This window comes from Lepus europaeus, chromosome 5 (assembly GCF_033115175.1).
Source record: "Lepus europaeus isolate LE1 chromosome 5, mLepTim1.pri, whole genome shotgun sequence".
In the NCBI taxonomy this organism is placed as follows: Eukaryota; Metazoa; Chordata; class Mammalia; order Lagomorpha; family Leporidae; genus Lepus; species Lepus europaeus.
In genome coordinates this window covers 137,286,703-137,303,678 of record NC_084831.1, presented here as the reverse complement: position 1 = coordinate 137,303,678, position 16,976 = coordinate 137,286,703, and the positions used below count along the sequence as shown (strand labels likewise).

The following is a 16,976-nucleotide window of genomic DNA, read 5'->3' as shown; positions in this document are numbered from 1 at the left end:
ATGGACGCCAGTTTGTTTCCCAGCTGCACCTCTTCCAATCCAGCTCCCTGCTAACATGCCTGGGAAAGCAGTAGAAGATGACCCAAGTGCTTGGGCCTTTCCTTCATGTGCAAGATCCGGAGGAAGCTCCTGGCTCCTGGCTCCTGGCTTTGGATCAGCCCAGCTCCGGCTGTTGTGGCCATCTGGGGAGTTAACCAGTTGATGGAAGACCTTTTTGTCTGTCTGTCTCTCTCTGTAACCCTGCCTCTCAAATAAATAAATACATCTTTAAAAAAAAAAAGAAAAAGAAACTCCCGAGATTCTGCTTTTGCTCTACTAATTTGACCCCATAGAACCCTTTCTCTGGGGCAAAGATGTGCTTCTGGCTAACATGGCGTGGCTGCAGCTGCTGGTACCTACTCTTGGACACCTCCCTCTCCCAACAGGAAGAGGATAATTGGTGCCCTGGACCAGCACCTCTCTTATTCCTGGATGGCACTGGCTGTAAGACTGTGCTGTGCTCTCTGGTTTGACACTACCCCCACTTCTTCCTGCTTTGGGCCAAAGGATGGCAGGAGAGAGCCACAAAGGACATATGTATGTCTAATCTGACAGTGATTCTGCATTCCTTAATATCAGGCTCAACCTAAATATACAGCACCCAGGGCAGATTTGTTACAAAGTCTACAAACCAAGTGTCTCAGCCAAGATTATCGTAGTCTCAGGAGGTTCTATCAAGAGGGGTCTTCAGAAAGCTCAGGAAAAGTGTGTGTTATGAAAAAACTTCCTGGACTCCAAAACTGTTTGGACCAAAAGAAGCATGTTTTAATTCATAAATTTCCCGCAAAAGGTTTGAAGTAACCTCGCACAAATGTCACCTCCTCTGTGAAATCTGTCCTGGTCCCCAGTGGCATCTCCCTTGTCTGGACTTCTCTGGCACTGGAGTCACATGAAGGGCCTTACCCAGTCACTGTTAGAGCTTGCAAGCTCCTGTGTGTGTGTGTGTGTGCGTGTGTGAGAGAGAGAGAGACAGGGTAGGGGAGAGGGTCCATGCCTTCCCCCTCTGGGCATGTTTCATAGCTCTTGTACAGAGTCAGTACTCAATAATAATCATTTTTATGAGCTATTAAACCAGCAGGGAAACAGAAAAGCTGATAGAATCCCAGGGAACTCTGTGAGGTGGTAATGGTGCTGTGAGCGCCCCAGGCTCAGACTGCCTGTTCTTATTAGTCCCTCCTCTGCCCCTCAGCTTCATGCCATTAAGTTACCATTCTATTCACTATGGATTTTTAAAAATATTTTATTTATGTATTTATTTATTTGAAAGGCAGAGCATCGGAGAGAGAGGGAGGGGAAGAGAGAGAGAGAGAGATCTACAGTCCATCTGCTGGTTCACTCTTCAAATGGCTGCAACAGCCAGGTCTAGGGAGACAGAAACCAGGAACTTCATCCAGGTCTCCCACGTGAGTGGCAGGAACCCAAGCACTTGGACCATATTCCTCTACCCTCCAGGCACATTAGCAGGGAGCTGGGTCAGAAGTGGAGCAGCCAGGACTCAAAATGACACTCAGATAGGGGATGCTGTTGTGTCAAAAGTGGTGGCCTAAACCTTGGCACCACAAATAACGGACCCAACCTCCTTATTCTTAATGAAAGACAGATAAAGCCCATTTGAGGCTACCTCTGTGTCTCTGGGGGAAAGGCTGCCCCCCCACACACCAAGACAACCCCTGGAAGCCTCCAGCAGAACTTCCCTCTCCAGCAGTCCTGGCCCACAGTTAGGCCTCAGAGAGGTGTCCAGAGTGTCCTGGGCAGCTTACAGGCCAGTGCCACTGGTGAGTTTGTTCTCCTTCTTTAGGGCCCTTTTGATTTCCATTTTGTGTGACTCTTTCAACATCCCCGCACTTATATTTGCCAGATACTGGGGATAAAATGGTGAGAAAAGCATTCAGAGCCTCTACCTTCCTGGAAGCTGTTCTTATGGAAGTCTGCGGAAGAAAACCAACCAGCTTAAACCCAGGGCAAAAAAAAAGGAAATAAACACAACCTTGAAGAGTATAGCACCATGCCCCTTAATAATGCACCTGACTGCCCCCTGCTGCCTGAAGCCCATCCTGCCCTGGAGGCCGCAGACCAGAGTCTTCTAAGCCAGCTCCAACAGCATCACTGCAGTTGGCAGGACCTGGGATCCATGAGCTGGAGACTCCCTGGCTCCAGGCTCCAGGCTCCATAGGAAATGGAGATGGAATGCAGTCCAGCTGAGATTCTGGAGTGGACGGTGTTTCCTCTGAGGGAAAGGGGTCTGCAAGCCCAGGAGGATGCCAGGAGGTGGGGCCTGCAGGGAGTGGGGCCGGGTGCTGAAAGGCAGGAAGGTGAAAAGGTTAGGCCGAAGTCGACCAGATGTTTGCTGGGGCTGGGTGTGCACGGCACTGGGAGTCTCCTGTTTCCTCCAGGGAGTCTTTCTCTGTGCTGGCTCATGGAAGGATGCAGTTCCATAAAATCAGCAGTTAAAAATTCCAGGGTGTGCACCAGCTTTCCCTCACTGAAGGCTTTCATTTATTGGGAATACAGGAAGCGAGCTCATTTCCGCGAGTGCTGACCCATGGAAGAGGTGACTGGAGTCTCCCGGACAACCAGTGGGCACTCGGCGAACGTGGCTGCGGGAGCAGGTGGAGAACCTCAGAGTGAGGAGGCTCCGTTTTCATCAGCTTTGTGGCCACGGGCGAGTTCCTTTCCTTCTCCAGGCTGTGGTTTTCTCATCACGGGGAGCCCTGTGGCCCTGGTGACTCTCCGGGGATTCCATTTGAGAGGGAGGTACTGAGATTGGCAGGGGGCAGAGCTGGAGCAGGATGTGGGAGCTCCCTCAGCCCTTCCTTATCCCGTCAGCCTCCAGAGGGTGGGAATGACCACTGAGGCACAGCGAAAGAGCTAAAAAGCCACGTTTTCTTGCCCTAACCTAAGTACAGTTGGCAATGTCCCCTGAGAGGGACTGGTGGTAGCTTTTGTCTAGTGTTCAAAAACTGGGCTGGAGCAAGAACAAACACCAGGGGTGGTTACACATTCCACCCCCAGCAGCACCCACACAACGCACGGTGACAGCTGACACTGTGGAGTGGCTGCAGCCTAGGGCAGATGAAGACAGAGAGGGGAACAGAGCCCAGCAAAAAGGACAAAGACTCATGCAAGGGCTATGGGGATTGGCTGGAAAGGCCCTGGGCAGGACAGGCGGTGTGATCTGGATGGCAGGAGGCAGGGCTGTATTGTGCGAAGAGAGTCAGTTCAATGGGATCAGGAACCCTGATTCCTACTGCCGTGTTCTTCCTGTACAAGCAGAGTAATTCTGAGCAGGTCACAAGGGTCCACTGGCAGCATTAGGATTGCTTCTATTTCTCTCTGGCTTTTCTTAAAGATTTATTCATTTATTTGAAGGCAGAGTTACAGAGAGGCAGAAGCAGAGAGAGAGAGGTCTTCCATCTGCTGGTTCACTCCCCAGATGGCTGCAATAGCCAGAGCTGTGCCAATCTGAAGCCAGGAGCCAGGAGTTTCCTCCAGGCCTCCCATGCTGGTGCAGGGGCCCAAGGACTTGGGGCATTTTCTACTGCTTTCCCAGGCCATTAGTAGGGAGCTAGATTGGAAGTGGAGCATCTAGGACTCGAACCGGTACCCACATGGGATGTCAGCACTGCAGGCCGGGGCTTTACTCACTATGCCACAGCACTGGCCCCACTTCTGTTTCTCTGTATCAGACAATCCCAGGAATGACCCACGACCTTTGAACTCAAAGAAAGGATTCCTAAGAATAAAGCCAAACAGAGCTGAACCTGGTACACGCTGACTATATGGAAGTTTTTTTAAAAAGTCATTTAAGTGATATTTACCGTCTGAATTCAGGTACTGAGAAGGGTGTCCTTTGGTCAGCTGTAAACAGGCACCCATTCGTGGACGTCTTAAGGTCACACTCAACTTTAGAACCAATGGAATTACAAACAGAATCTTTAGAGCAAGCTGTGTTTTTCCAGCCTTGAGATGAGTTTTCCAGGATACAGGTGAAATAGTTACTTTGCAAATACTGACAATGTTGCTATTTTCATTATTTTTGGTTGTGCATGAGGCTACCATGAGCACAGGTAGTTGCATGAACCTCCTACAACTTGGGTATGTATGGTATTTTTTCCCATTTGGTATATCTTTGAGGTGTTTTTTTTCCCTCTGGGTTTATTAATGTAAAGCAAAGATTATTGACCTACAGTCCAGAGAGCCCATGGATTTGCATGGGAAAAAATTATACCTTTATTTCTTTTTTTAAAAAAGATTTAGTTATTTATTTGAAAGTTAGAGTTACACAGAGAGAGGAGAGGCAGGGAGAGAGGAGAGAGAGAGAGAGAGAGAGAGAGAGAGAGAGAGAGAGAGAGAGAGAGAGATCTTCCACCCGCTGGTTCACTCCCCAATTGGCTGCAATGGCCAGAGCTGCGCCGATCCAAAGCCAGGAGCCAGGAGCTTCTTCTGGGTCTCCCATGTGGGTGCAGGGGCCCAAGTACCTAGGCCATCTTCTACTGCTTTCCTAGAGCAGAGAGCTGGGTTGGAAGTGAAGCAGCCAGGACCCAAACTGGCGCCCATATGGGATGCCGGCACTGCAGGTGGCAGCTTTACCTGCTACGCCACAGTGCCGGCCCCCACTTTTATTTCATTGTGGATATGGCCATACACCCACAGTTGTATTAAATATACTTCTGATTTTGTCCCCACTAACAGAAATTTTGAATATTTTATATTACATTACAGTTGTCGCAAATATAATTTGCATGCAAAATAACTTTGAGATAAAACAATTACTAGATCTTACCGTTAGTGTGTTAATAAAGAAGCACATGTATACTTCAAAATTTTAAAAATATTTTGATAATTGTATTTCAGTAACATGTGTTTCCTTTGTCATTCGATACATTTTAAACGTCAAAGTCTGTCTGGGGTCATTACTGTGGCATAATGAGTTAAGCAGCTGCCTGCAATGCAAGCATGCCATATGAACACCAGTTCAAGTCCTGGCTGTTCCACTTCTGAACCAGCTCCCTGCTCATGTGCCCGGGAAAAGCAGCAGAAGATGGCCCAAGTCCTTGGGACTCTGCATCCATGTGGGAGACCTGGGATGAAGTTCCTGGCTCCTGGCTTCCACCTGGCCCAGAGCTGGCTGTTGTGGTCATTTGGGGAGTAAATCAGCAGATAGACCTCTCCCACTATCTCTCTCCCTGTCTCTAATTCTGCCTTTTTTTAAAGCATCTTTCTGAGAAGAGTTCCACAGGTTTCACTGCTGAGGTTCATGGTGTGTGTACACATCTGGATGCACACACACGCACACGTAAGAACTGATCTAAAGTGGACATTAATACTGGGGCCCGAGACTCAAGACTGGAATCAGGAAACTCTTTCAAAGATCCACCCACACTTGTGGCTCTGGGAGCCAGGGGAGACTCCTGCTTTCGGCCGCCGCTACAACACTGCCGCTCCCTGAAGCCTGCTGGCTCGGTGCTCGGACCCTGCCTACTGTGTTCGTCTGTGTTCTTGCTCCAGGGACAGGGCTGCATCTTACCCCCAGTGCCTAGCACAGTGCCGGGTTCAGAGCAGCTTCTCAATGATGTTAACAGAGTGAGTAGACACCACAAATAGAACCTTGTTGAACTGGGCACATGAGTATTTCTGGATGAGTGTGTGTGTGTGCACCCACAAAACAGGGTTGGGATATAGGGACCATTACTGGGGTCTTGGGTGCACACAGTAAGACTTTTTTTTTTTTTAAGAAATTCAAAACAGAGCTCTGGAAGTTTCTGCAAGAAGCCTGCTGGCAGTGTGAAGACAGCCCCCCTGTGCACGGCCCCACCCGGCCCCACGTGACCACCTCTTTCTCCCCCCACAGAGGGCTGGCTCCCCAGTCTATATAAGCCTTTCTGGGGCTCGGGCATGAGCCAGCAGGCCCACCCATCCAGACACCTCGCGGCACAGAGCTTTCCAGAGGAAGTCTCACCCAGCCTCTGCACCAAGGTTTTTCCCTGCACATTGCTGCAGCTGCAGACCCACGATGCCAGCTGTCCAGCTGCTGCTTCTGGCTGGCCTGGTGTGGGGCATGGGGGCCAGGACAGCCCAACTCCGAAAGGCAAACGACCGGAGTGGCCGGTGCCAGTACACCTTCAGCGTAGCCAGCCCCAATGAATCCAGCTGCCCCGAGCAGGGCCAGACCATGTCAGCCATCCAGGACCTCCAGAGAGACAGCAGTACCCAGCGTGCAGACCTGGAGTCCACCAAAGCCCGGCTCAGCTCCCTGGAGAGCCTCCTCCACCGGTTGACGTTGGCACAGACCACCGGACCCCAGGAGATCCAGGAGGAATTGCAGAAGGAACTGGGCACCCTGAGGAGAGAGCGGGACCAGCTGGGAAGCCAAACCAGGGAGCTGGAGGCAGCCTATTCCAACCTCCTCCGAGACAAGTCAGCTCTGGAGGAAGAGAAGAGGCGCTTGATGCAGGAGAATGAGGATCTGGCCAGGAGGCTGGAGAGCAGCAGCCAGGAGGTGGCGAGGCTGACGAGGGGCCAGTGTCCCCAGGCCCGGGACACCTCTCAGAATGTGCCTCCAGGTTCCAGGGAAGGTAAGAATATGGGCTGGAGGGATCCCCAGGCCAGCAGGTGGCATGGTTCATGGTGACCTGTTACAGATGCCCTCTCCTTTCTCCCAGCAGCTGCACATCAAGCACAAAGCAGACGGATTAAGAAGGGGAAAGTCATCACTTCTCATATTCATAGTCACTCAGCTCTGGGCAGCTTTGCTTAGTTAGTGGTTCCCAGTTCTTTTGTCCATCATGACAAAGTTTTTACAGTCCAGAGTGAGATGAAAACTCTAAGGGCCAGGTGAGATGTGTACGCACATGATTGACTGAAGGTTGCAAACTGTCCTTTTTGGAAAGCAGTCATGTTTTGAATCTTTGCTCAGAGACGGTAATTCCTACCCTCTGGTGTTAAAATGACCTCTATTTATGAAACTGCAGGAGATTTATGAAATGAGAAGCTGTAAGCTTGGGTTTTTTGGTTTTGGTTTTGTTCTTCTTTGGTATAATAAAGAGGTGGTGGCCCTTTGTCAGCTCCCTCTGTGTGCAGTTTTGGAAGCTTTCCCACTCCTTGTCCACTGCCAGAGCTTCTGCTCATGGTTCCCACTGCTCCTCTGCCCCCCGCGCCCCCGGTCCCGCTCGTGTGATGCTCAGAGTGTCCCTGGGTATGTGACACTTTTTCATGAAAGTTTTGTTTCCTGCCATTCGCCATTTAATCATGAGGAAATGAGCAAGCAGATCCACTGGGCCCTTCTGAGATGTCAATGTCAAGAAAGAAGAGAAGCAGCAGGGGAGGGCTTGGCGGGGGGTTAAGGGAGATAAGAGAGTCCTGGTCACCAAGGGGAGTGAACGGTCTGTGAGTGGAAAAGCCACAAGGGACAGGTTTGCTCTAACAGAGGGAATTTGAAGATAGACTGCTTATGAGTTATGTTACTCTGTTAATGTTCAATTTCTTGGGTGAGATAATGTGTTTATGAAGGGGAATATCCTTGTTCTACGCATTCATGCACTTAGGGTTAAGTATCAGATTGCCTGCAATTTGCTCTCAAATGGTTCAGCAGATACTAAATCTTTAAAGGGTAAGAAAGAAAGGTAAAACAAATGTGACCACATTAGCAATCGGTGCATGAATCTAAGTAAATAGTGCATGGGGAGTCTTAGTTGTTCAAATTTTCTGTATGTGTGAAAATCTTCAAAATAAAATGATGAGAAACATTTTCTTAAGAAGCTTTGTATGTGAAAAAAACAAGATCTGCTTAGGTGTGAGACAAGAAAACCCAACTCAGTGCCTATGTGTGACCTTGGGCATCTACTGGAGTTCTCCACCTTCACTGCTCACCCATGACATGACAAAGAAAATTCCTGAAGCAACTATAAAGTATAGAGGATTTAAAAAAAAAATCCTGCATTGTTAGAACTGCAAGAGATTCTATCTAAATTTGGCAACCCAGGAGAGTGAGCTCCTAAAAACGCTAAGGAGCCCAAAGTCACAGGGCTGGTGAGTGGTAGAGCTGGGACAAACTTGAGCCCGCAACAGCAAATGAGAAATTATTACTAGAAGTGATGTGAGGGATTCCTCAGTTCAGAGTGTTAACTGAATGAGGTTACCTTCTCCCAAAAACTCCTGTGTGTGTGTGTGTGTGTGTGTAGGGGAGGCTGTATAAAAATAGAGACCTTTTTTATTGTCCTGTGGTCATGTAACAAGTCTTTGGGAATTTATTAAATGTGTTTTCTAATTTTATATTTCTCTTTGCCTTTCCCAGCTGTTCTACTTTCTTTCTGAAATAAGGGCAACATTCAATTACAATGAACTTCAAACTCGGAAATTCTTTTCTAGTAGTGGATCCCTTTGGTGAGCAGGAAATTACATTAGTACAGGAATGTGGAACTGGACAGGGACTTAACAGGCCGTTGGCCCCCCGGGCCCATTTTTGCTGATGTGGAGACTCAGGTCCAGAGAGATTACTCAACGACCGCACAGCCACCTAGCCAGCTACAGGCAGAGCCAGGACTAGAATTCCAGCTTTTTCCCATGAGGAGCAGTGAGTTTCAAGACCCCCAGCTGACCTGGTTTACAGATGCCACAGACTAAGGACAGAAAGGTACAGAAATGTCTGGGACAAAAGGTCAGCTTCAAGGTCGTGGTTTGGGGAAGAAGGGGTATTTGGAGGGGCTGGCTGGAACTTCAGTGTGGATGAGCGTTTATGTAGGAGTGGCAAGAACGGGAGTGTGGCCAGTCGGGGGAATGAGACAGTGAGGTTGAGTGGACAAAGGTAAGGCCCAAAAGGTTACCACCACTTTGTCTGTCATGCAGTTGTTACGTAGAGAGAAATCTCCAGGCCGGCGCCGTGGCTCAAAAGGCTAATCCTCCGCCTTGCAGCGCTGGCACACCGGGTTCTAGTCCCGGTCGGGGCGCTGGATTCTGTCCCGGTTGCCCCTCTTCCAGGCCAGCTCTCTGCTATGGCCCAGGAGTGCAGTGGAGGATGACCCAAGTGCTTGGGCCCTGCACCCCATGGGAGACCAGGAGAAGCACCTGGCTCTTGGCTTCAGATCAACGCGGTGCGCCGGAAACAGCGCGCCTGCCGCGGCGGCCATTGGAGGGTGAACCAATGGTAAAGGAAGACCTTTCTCTCTGTCTCTCTCTCACTGTCCACTCTGCCTGTCAAAAATTAAAAAAAAAAGAAATCTTAGAATCACAGAAATCACTTGTTTTTATATTCTGCACATAATGTGACAGAGAACATCTCATGTATTTCTACAGTTGTGTATGTGTGTGTGTGCGTGTGTGTACGGGGGTACTTCAAAGAGTTCATGGAAAATGAATATTACAAAAAACAATGCCTCTTAGAAAAATCTATGCATAGATTTCAATATTTTTTGCACCAAAATGAGCTTATCTTTTTTTAAGATTTATTTTATTTATTTGAAAGAGTTACAGAGAGAGGTAGAGACAGAGAAAGAGAGGTCTTCCATCTGCTAGTTCACTCCCCAGATGGCCACAATGGCCGGAGCTGTGCTGATCCAAAGCCAGGAGCCAGGAGCTTCCTCCAGGTCTCCCATGCGGGTGCAGGGGCCCAGGGACTTGGGCCATCTTCTACTGCTTTTCCAGGCCATTGCAGAGAGATGGATTGGAAGTGGAGCAGCCAGGTCTCAAACCTGTGCTCCTATGGGATGCCGGCGCTTCAGGCCAGGGCATTAGTCTGCTGTGCCACAGCACCAGCCCCTGAGCTTATCTTTTAATTCCATTTTCCCACCATCTTCTGGAAGTCCCCCATATAAATGGCATGTCCACAGTACGTGGGTGTGAGAGCCAGGATGGTCCTTGCAGAGACCCTCCTCTTCCTACACAGAGTCAGAGAAACTGTGCCAGAGTGACTGAGGCAAGGTCCCTGCAGGTGACACCTGTGAACCCAGGTTGCATGGCAATGGCTGGGAACAAGGTGGGCAGGATGTGGACGAGAGGGGTTGCCAGAGGTGGCCAATGCTAGGGCTGCAGCTTTCCTTTCCTTGCCTATAGCATAGGAAGCACATTCCAGCGAGGCTGTTGTGCAGATTGGAGGCAGCCGGGAGCAGCTCCCAGCACAGTGCCTGGCACAGTGGCCACCCCAGAACGGATGGTACTGCCAAGGATTTCTTTTGCTTAGGTTTTGCCATTGCTTTAGTCCCTCCATGATCAAAACACCACCAGGGACAGTGTTTCTCTAACACATGTGCGCTCTAGAGACAGGGCAGGTGGAAACAGCACCTGGCACAGCAAGCTATTTGTTCATCTCTGCTTTCCCAAAAGATTTGTCCACAACCTAGGAATCTGTTGGCGGCGTTCTTTTTCTGTGTTTATGTAATTCTGTCACATTGACCAAACTTCCTGAGCAAAACGCCTGAGAAAACGTCTACAAAAATCATCACACCACTTAATGAATTCAGTTTCTAGGTTGAACTCTCTAGAGGTGAGCCTATAAAGCTGAGATAAGGGCAGAGCACACAGAAAACTTCCAGAATTTTATTTAGACATGAATCTTTACCAGATAGGTATAATTTTAATATTAAAAACACACAAAAGCCCCCGCAAAGTTAACTGACATAATACAATCCTTAATATTCTCATAAGTTCTGTGTTGAGCACTATTTCATTTATCTTTTTTTTAAAAGATTCATTTATTTTATTTGAAAGTGGGAGTTACACAGAGAGAGAAGGAGAGGCAGAGAGAGAGAGAGAGAAAGTCTTCCACCCGCTGGTTCACTCCACAATTGGCTGCAACAGCCGGAGCTGAGCCGATCTGAAGCCAGGAGCCAGGAACTTCCTCCAGGTCTCCCACGTGTGTGCAGGGGCCCAAGGACTTGGGCCATCTTCCACTGCTTTCCCAGGCCATAACAGAGAGCTGGGTCGGAAGTGGAGCAGCCAGGACTTGAACTGGCACCCATGTGGGATGCCGCAGCTGCAGGCGGCGGCTTTACTCGCTGTGCCAAAACGCCGGACCCACATTTACCGTTTCTTAGCACAACCTGATACTTTTGGGAGGTCAGCAGCCTAGGGCTCAGAGAGGTTGGATCATTAGTCCGAAGTCGCACAGCTGAGATTTGCAAGCCCGAGCTTCTGGCTCCATCCAGGCCCCTTCACACAACTGCATCCTTGCCCGTGGCTCTCTCGCCAGACGGCGCCGCTCTGGGAGCCCGGCTGCTGCCAGATGCTCTGGCTGATACGATGGAGAAGAAGCCAGGAGGCTCACAACCCAGCTGGGAACCGGCCTGTGGTCATTCTGGAAGCCACTCCCGACATTGTGTTCCACTGTGGCTCTTGTTTACCCAGAGGAGTTAGCTTCCTGCAAGAGTGTAGAGAGAAAGCACCAGCTGCAGAGACCCCTGCTCAGGGTCCTGGGGAGGGGGTGGCACCAGGACAGGGACTCAGCACCCAGCTGGCACCTGTGCCACCTCTTCTCTGGCGGTGGGGGAGAACAGCTATGGGGCACACGGCCTCGGAGCTCTGTGCTCACTGAGCGAGCTGCAGGGCCTGGGTCACTCCCCCAAAGAGCTGAGCCGCTTTGGGAAGGCTGCCAGTAGCAGTCTGGGTCCAATCAGGAGAGAAAGCGCACAGCGGATTCAGCAGGGAAATTTATTACATACAGTCATTAACCAGGCTAGAAGAAGGCACCCTAGGGTTGCGGGAGGGCCCTGGAGGGAGGACGACTTGGGGGGGGCTTCGGACCTCCTTGGGAAAAGTAGCGTTCAGGAATCAGACAGCAGAGAAGGTGGCTGGCTTGCCCAGGCCTGAGCAGGTCTGCGGGTGGAGAGGGAAACAAGCAGCCTGCGTGGGTACGGTGGGAGTCGCGAATTGGGGGGGGGGGGGGGGGGGGGGGCAGCTGGCCATCAGAGCACTCGGATCCTCGCGCAGGGTCCCTGGTGTCCCTAGTGAAGGGCAATGCCAGGCCCAAACTGCAAGGTCACAGAGGCTGCGACGAGGGAAGGTTTTAAGCAGAGTCTGCACGCTCAGGCCCCAGACCCGACCTTCCTCCTCCTGCGATGTCCTTCTAGTGCCCCCTACTGGGGTAGGTCTACATCGCGCTCACAGTAAGGAGAAACGCTTTGCTTTTCCAGAGCCAGAATGGAGCTTTCAGCTCTGAGAGGCAGAACATTTGCCACCGCGGAAACTCACACATCTAAGAAGAGGCTAGGGACCTTCTCAGTGTTCCTGAAGTCGTATCTCACCTCCTCATAAATCAATTATTCTGGATTACTTTAATTGTGTAAACCTTATTTTATTTTGAGCATCCTACTCTGTTCTGGCATGTTGCTATACAATTATTTGTGAGATTTTTAATTCTGGGACTTTAAAAAGTCCCCAAAGTACAGAGAACAGAAAGAACCCCAACACAGCCATCACCCAGCTCCAAGAGTCACCAGCCTTCTCTGAAGCTGTTTTATCTTGTGCTGCCGTTCATCACCTACCTCACCCGTGGCCACCGTCCCAGAGCAAAGCTCAAACACCAGATCTCTGAGATCCCATATTTAAATGCATTCGGCATCCACACAGTCAGTCCGTGGCCCATTTCTTCTCACAGTGCAACTCTCTCTCTCTCTCTCTCTCTCTCTCTCTCTCTTTTTATAGCTTCTCAATGGAATTTGGACACTTTGGCCTTCCAGGAGCTGAAGTCGGAGTTAACTGAAGTCCCTGCTTCCCGAATCTTGAAGGAGAACGCACCTGTCCTCCCCAGGGGTGAAGAGGGAGACAACGGTAAGAATTCAGATCCCATCGAGGCATCATGGTCATTGTCCACAGTCTAGTCCTGTGTTCAGAGTCAATACAGAGTAACTGAGTAAACGCCCCCGTGCAGGGGAGCAAGTGACTTCCTTGTGGGCAAGGGGTTGGACCCCGTGAGGAGCAGAGCTCTCCGGCCAGGGCAGCTCTGCAGAAAAAACTTTTCCCAGTCAGGAGCTCTGCCTTCTCACCCATACTAGGGACGCCAGGCTGGGCTGGGTTTCCCAGGGAGAAGAGGAGAAATGCGTTTATTTCACCCTCTTGATTGTCACATAGAATTAATTATACCTGAAAAATGACATTTTCTGGTAGTTCCTTCATAGAGTTATCTAGGACCACTTATGGGACATGACCCTGTCAATAGACAATCTGCTACTACAGGTATTTTTTCTGAACTTTGATCACTTAGGAAAAGTGTGGTTTGCCCATCTCCAAAGTGTTTCCCAACTGTGGTTTTCAGAACCTTTGGCTATCGATGTTAGTGATTATTATTGCTCATACTGAAGGGAATAAAAGGAACTTTAGGGTCATGAAATATTTAAAATGCGATTCTCTGAGATATGAGCAGCAAACAATCTCCATATTCTTTGAGGAAACCGAAGACACCCATTAAAATACAGAAGTGTGTGCTGATTCCACTAAATGTAAATTTTCAACCATCACTTCACTATATTTTATAAATTACATTCAAGTTTAATTTTTTTATTTCATTTTATTTGAAAGGCAGAGAGACAGATAGAAGAGACAGGCAGGGAGAGATTCTTCCATTTGCTGTTTCACTCCCCAAATACATGCAAGAATGGGCTAACTTGAGGTCAGGAGCCTGGAATCCAATCTGGGTCTCCCACATGGGTGGCAGGGACCCAAGTACTTGAGCCATCACCTGCTGCCTCCCAGGATGTGCACTAACAGGAAGCTGATCAGTAGCAGAGGGGGGACTCAAACCCAGGCACTCAGATATGGGTTGTGGATTTCCCAAAGGATGTCTTAGACACTGCCCCAAACTTTGTTCCATGCGTGTAGAAGATGCATGAAATTTGAAGGATCTGCAAAACATTCTGAGAATTCATATTATGAAAAAAAGACTACATGAATTTCCAAACTTAAATTTAAATATTTCCTTTTTCATTTTAAAAGATTTCTTTCTATTTGTTATGGAAAGGCAGAATGGCAGAGAGAGAATGAGAGAGAGATACAATCTGCTGGTTCACTCCCCAAATGGTCCTAACAGCTGGAACTGGGTCAGGCCAAAACCAGGAGCCCAGAACTCCATCCAGGTCTCCCACATTGGGTAGCAGTGGCACAGCACTTGGGCCATCTTCCACTGCTTCCCCAGGCTATTAGCAGAGAGTTGGATCAAAGCAGAGCAGCCGGGACTTGAACTGACACTCAAATGGGATGCTGGCATTGCAAGTGGTGGCTTACCCAGCTGCATCACCACTCTAGCCCCTCAGAATATTTTTGTGTCAAAATAAATTTATCTTTTAATTCCTTTTTCATGAACTTTTTCAAGTATGCTCATATGTGGCCTATCAGGGATGAAAAACTGTTGTAGAGAGATTATCCTTAGAATGAGTTAATTTTCCTCTCTCATGTTTCAACAGCAAAATAAATTGGACATGAAAATCCTGAAGAGTAATATAACGAATACCCATTAGTCCCTGCCCAGCTTTAGAAAACCATGGCAAATACAGCTGAAGCTTTCTTCAGTCTTCATCTTTGCCCCCAGTACTGAGTTGGCATCATGTCCCATTCACAGTGTGGTTCCTCTATACCAAGCATTCACATGTCTAATTATGAGTAGTTTAAATCTTACAACAGCCCCACTACCCTATGCACTATTATGATCCCCCTTTACAAACAAGAAGTCTAAAGCTTAGAGAGCTAAGTAACTTACTGAAAGTGACAGTCAGTGAGCAGGTAGCAAAACCCAGATCTCAACCCAGTGGTCTGCACTAGGGCCCTGCTGAGCTTCCACAGTGCCCCTGAATGTGCATCAACGAGTGTGTGTGGCTAAGTGGTGTCTTCTTTTGCTCTATTCATTCCCAGGATGTGGGGAACTAGTTTGGATAGGACAGCCTGTCACTCTGAGGACAGCCGAAACAATCACTGGCAAGTATGGCGTGTGGATGAGAGACCCCAAGCCCACGTCCCCCCACACCCAGGAGACCACGTGGAGAATCGACACGGTCGGCACCGACATCCGCCAGGTCTTTGAGTATGACCGCATCAGCCAGTTTGTGCAGGGGTACCCTTCGAAGGTGTACGTGCTGCCCAGGTCGCTGGAGAGCACAGGTGCCGTGGTGTACGCAGGCAGCCTCTACTTCCAGGGTGCTAGGTCCAGAACCGTGATCAGGTTTGAGCTGAACACTGAGACAGTGAAGGCCGAGAAGGAAATCCCTGGAGCCGGCTACCACGGGCAGTTTCCGTATTCTTGGGGTGGCTACACGGACATTGACCTGGCTGTGGATGAGACTGGTCTCTGGGTCATCTACAGCACCGAGGAGGCCAGAGGTGCCATTGTCCTCTCCAAATTGAACCCAGAGAATCTGGAACTTGAAAAAACCTGGGAGACCAATATCCGTAAGCAGTCGGTTGCCAATGCCTTCATCATCTGTGGCACCTTGTACACTGTTAGCAGCTACTCCTCGGCTGATGCCACCGTCAACTTCGCTTATGACACAGGCACTGGGATCAGCAAGCCCTTGGCCATCCCATTCAAGAACCGCTACAAGTACAGCAGCATGATCGACTACAACCCTCTGGAGAGGAAGCTCTTTGCCTGGGACAGCTTCAACATGGTCACCTATGACATCAAGCTGTCCAAGATTTGACAAGCCTCCAGGTGCTACCAGCAGTGGCAGAAGACGATGTTCAGGGCTCCTGGGGAGAAGGTTGAGGAGGGCCAGCCAGCTGGGGACTGCACGGCTTCTCTCTGCTTTCCAAGCATGCATTAATCCAGATGGATGTTTGCAGTTACCATCAGACTGTGCAGCAATTAGCAATTAGTACCATGCAGTACTTAGAGAATTTCATATTGTAGTAGATATTCTTTTCTTCTGTCTGGTTCATGAAATAGTTCATGTTTTCCAGTTATTTGAGGCAAAAGCTATAAAGCATGGTAGTTACTTCATGTTATATGGTTCCCATAAGCCACCATCAAGAGCAGGATTTCTAAAGAAACAACAGTAGCCCTTGTGGCCAGCACCAAACCTCTGTAGAATGCATTCGCTACAATTGACTTCTAATATTTTAGGTAGAACTCAGTTTGATATTACATAACTTTCTGCCCTGTGAAATAAAATTATCTTGCACAACATTTCTTGTTTGAGCCTTATGAGAATCTTTGCTTAAGGGAAGAGCACAGAGGCCACTCAACAGAAAATTCTTTTGCCAACAGTGAAATCCACACCTTTTCCTCTCTGGCTCCTGAGGTTCTTGGCTCTTTCTAAACAATCTTTCCAGTCTCTCCTAATTCACCCTTTCCACTCTTGCTTCACTTCGATTCTTATTTTTGTTGTGGGTGTGTATTTCATAAGCCACCATCTCTCTCAGCAGAGCAAACCTGATTGCATTAAATTTTGCTAATATGTAAAATTATAAAATGCAGAGCACAAAATTGAACATATTGGGGCCGGCGCCATGGCTCACATGGTTAATCCTCTGCCTGTGGCGCCAGCATCCCACATGGGCACCAGGTTCTAGTCCCGGTTGCTCCTCTTCCAATCCAGCTCTCTGCTGTGGCCCAGGAAGGCAGTGGAGGATGGCCTAAGTCTTTGAGCCCTGCACCCACATGGGAGACCAGGAGGAAGCACCTGGCTCCTGGCTTCGGATGGGCGTAGCTCCAGCCATGGCAGCCATTTGGGGGGTGAACCAACGGAAGGAAGACCTTTCTCTGTCTCTCTCTCTCTCACTGTCTAACTCTATGTGTCAAATAAATTTTAAAAAGCCTATTTTTTTTTAAAAAAAAAATGACCACATTGACCATTTATAAGTGCAAGTTCCATGATACTAAATAGTTCATATCACTCTTGCCACCTTTTGCAAAACTTTTTTCATCTTGTAAAAACAGAAACTCTATGTCTGTCAAATAATAGCTCCACATGTAATAACCTACCTAATTTCTCTTCAATTGCCATCATGGTAAATGGTAA

The 16,976-nt window shown here is 48.9% G+C and overlaps 1 protein-coding gene across 1 annotated transcript; it reads left to right on the top strand.

Annotated features, from left to right (window-relative positions):
• Positions 1–5,946: 5,946 nt before the first annotated feature.
• On the top strand, positions 5,947–16,141 carry MYOC (myocilin). The gene is made up of 3 exons (XM_062193778.1): positions 5,947–6,614; positions 12,673–12,798; positions 14,872–16,141. The coding sequence occupies exons 1-3, from the start codon at positions 6,053–6,055 to the stop codon at positions 15,654–15,656; spliced, it is 1,473 nt and encodes a 490-aa protein (XP_062049762.1). The 5' UTR covers positions 5,947–6,052; the 3' UTR covers positions 15,657–16,141.
• Positions 16,142–16,976: the final 835 nt, after the last annotated feature.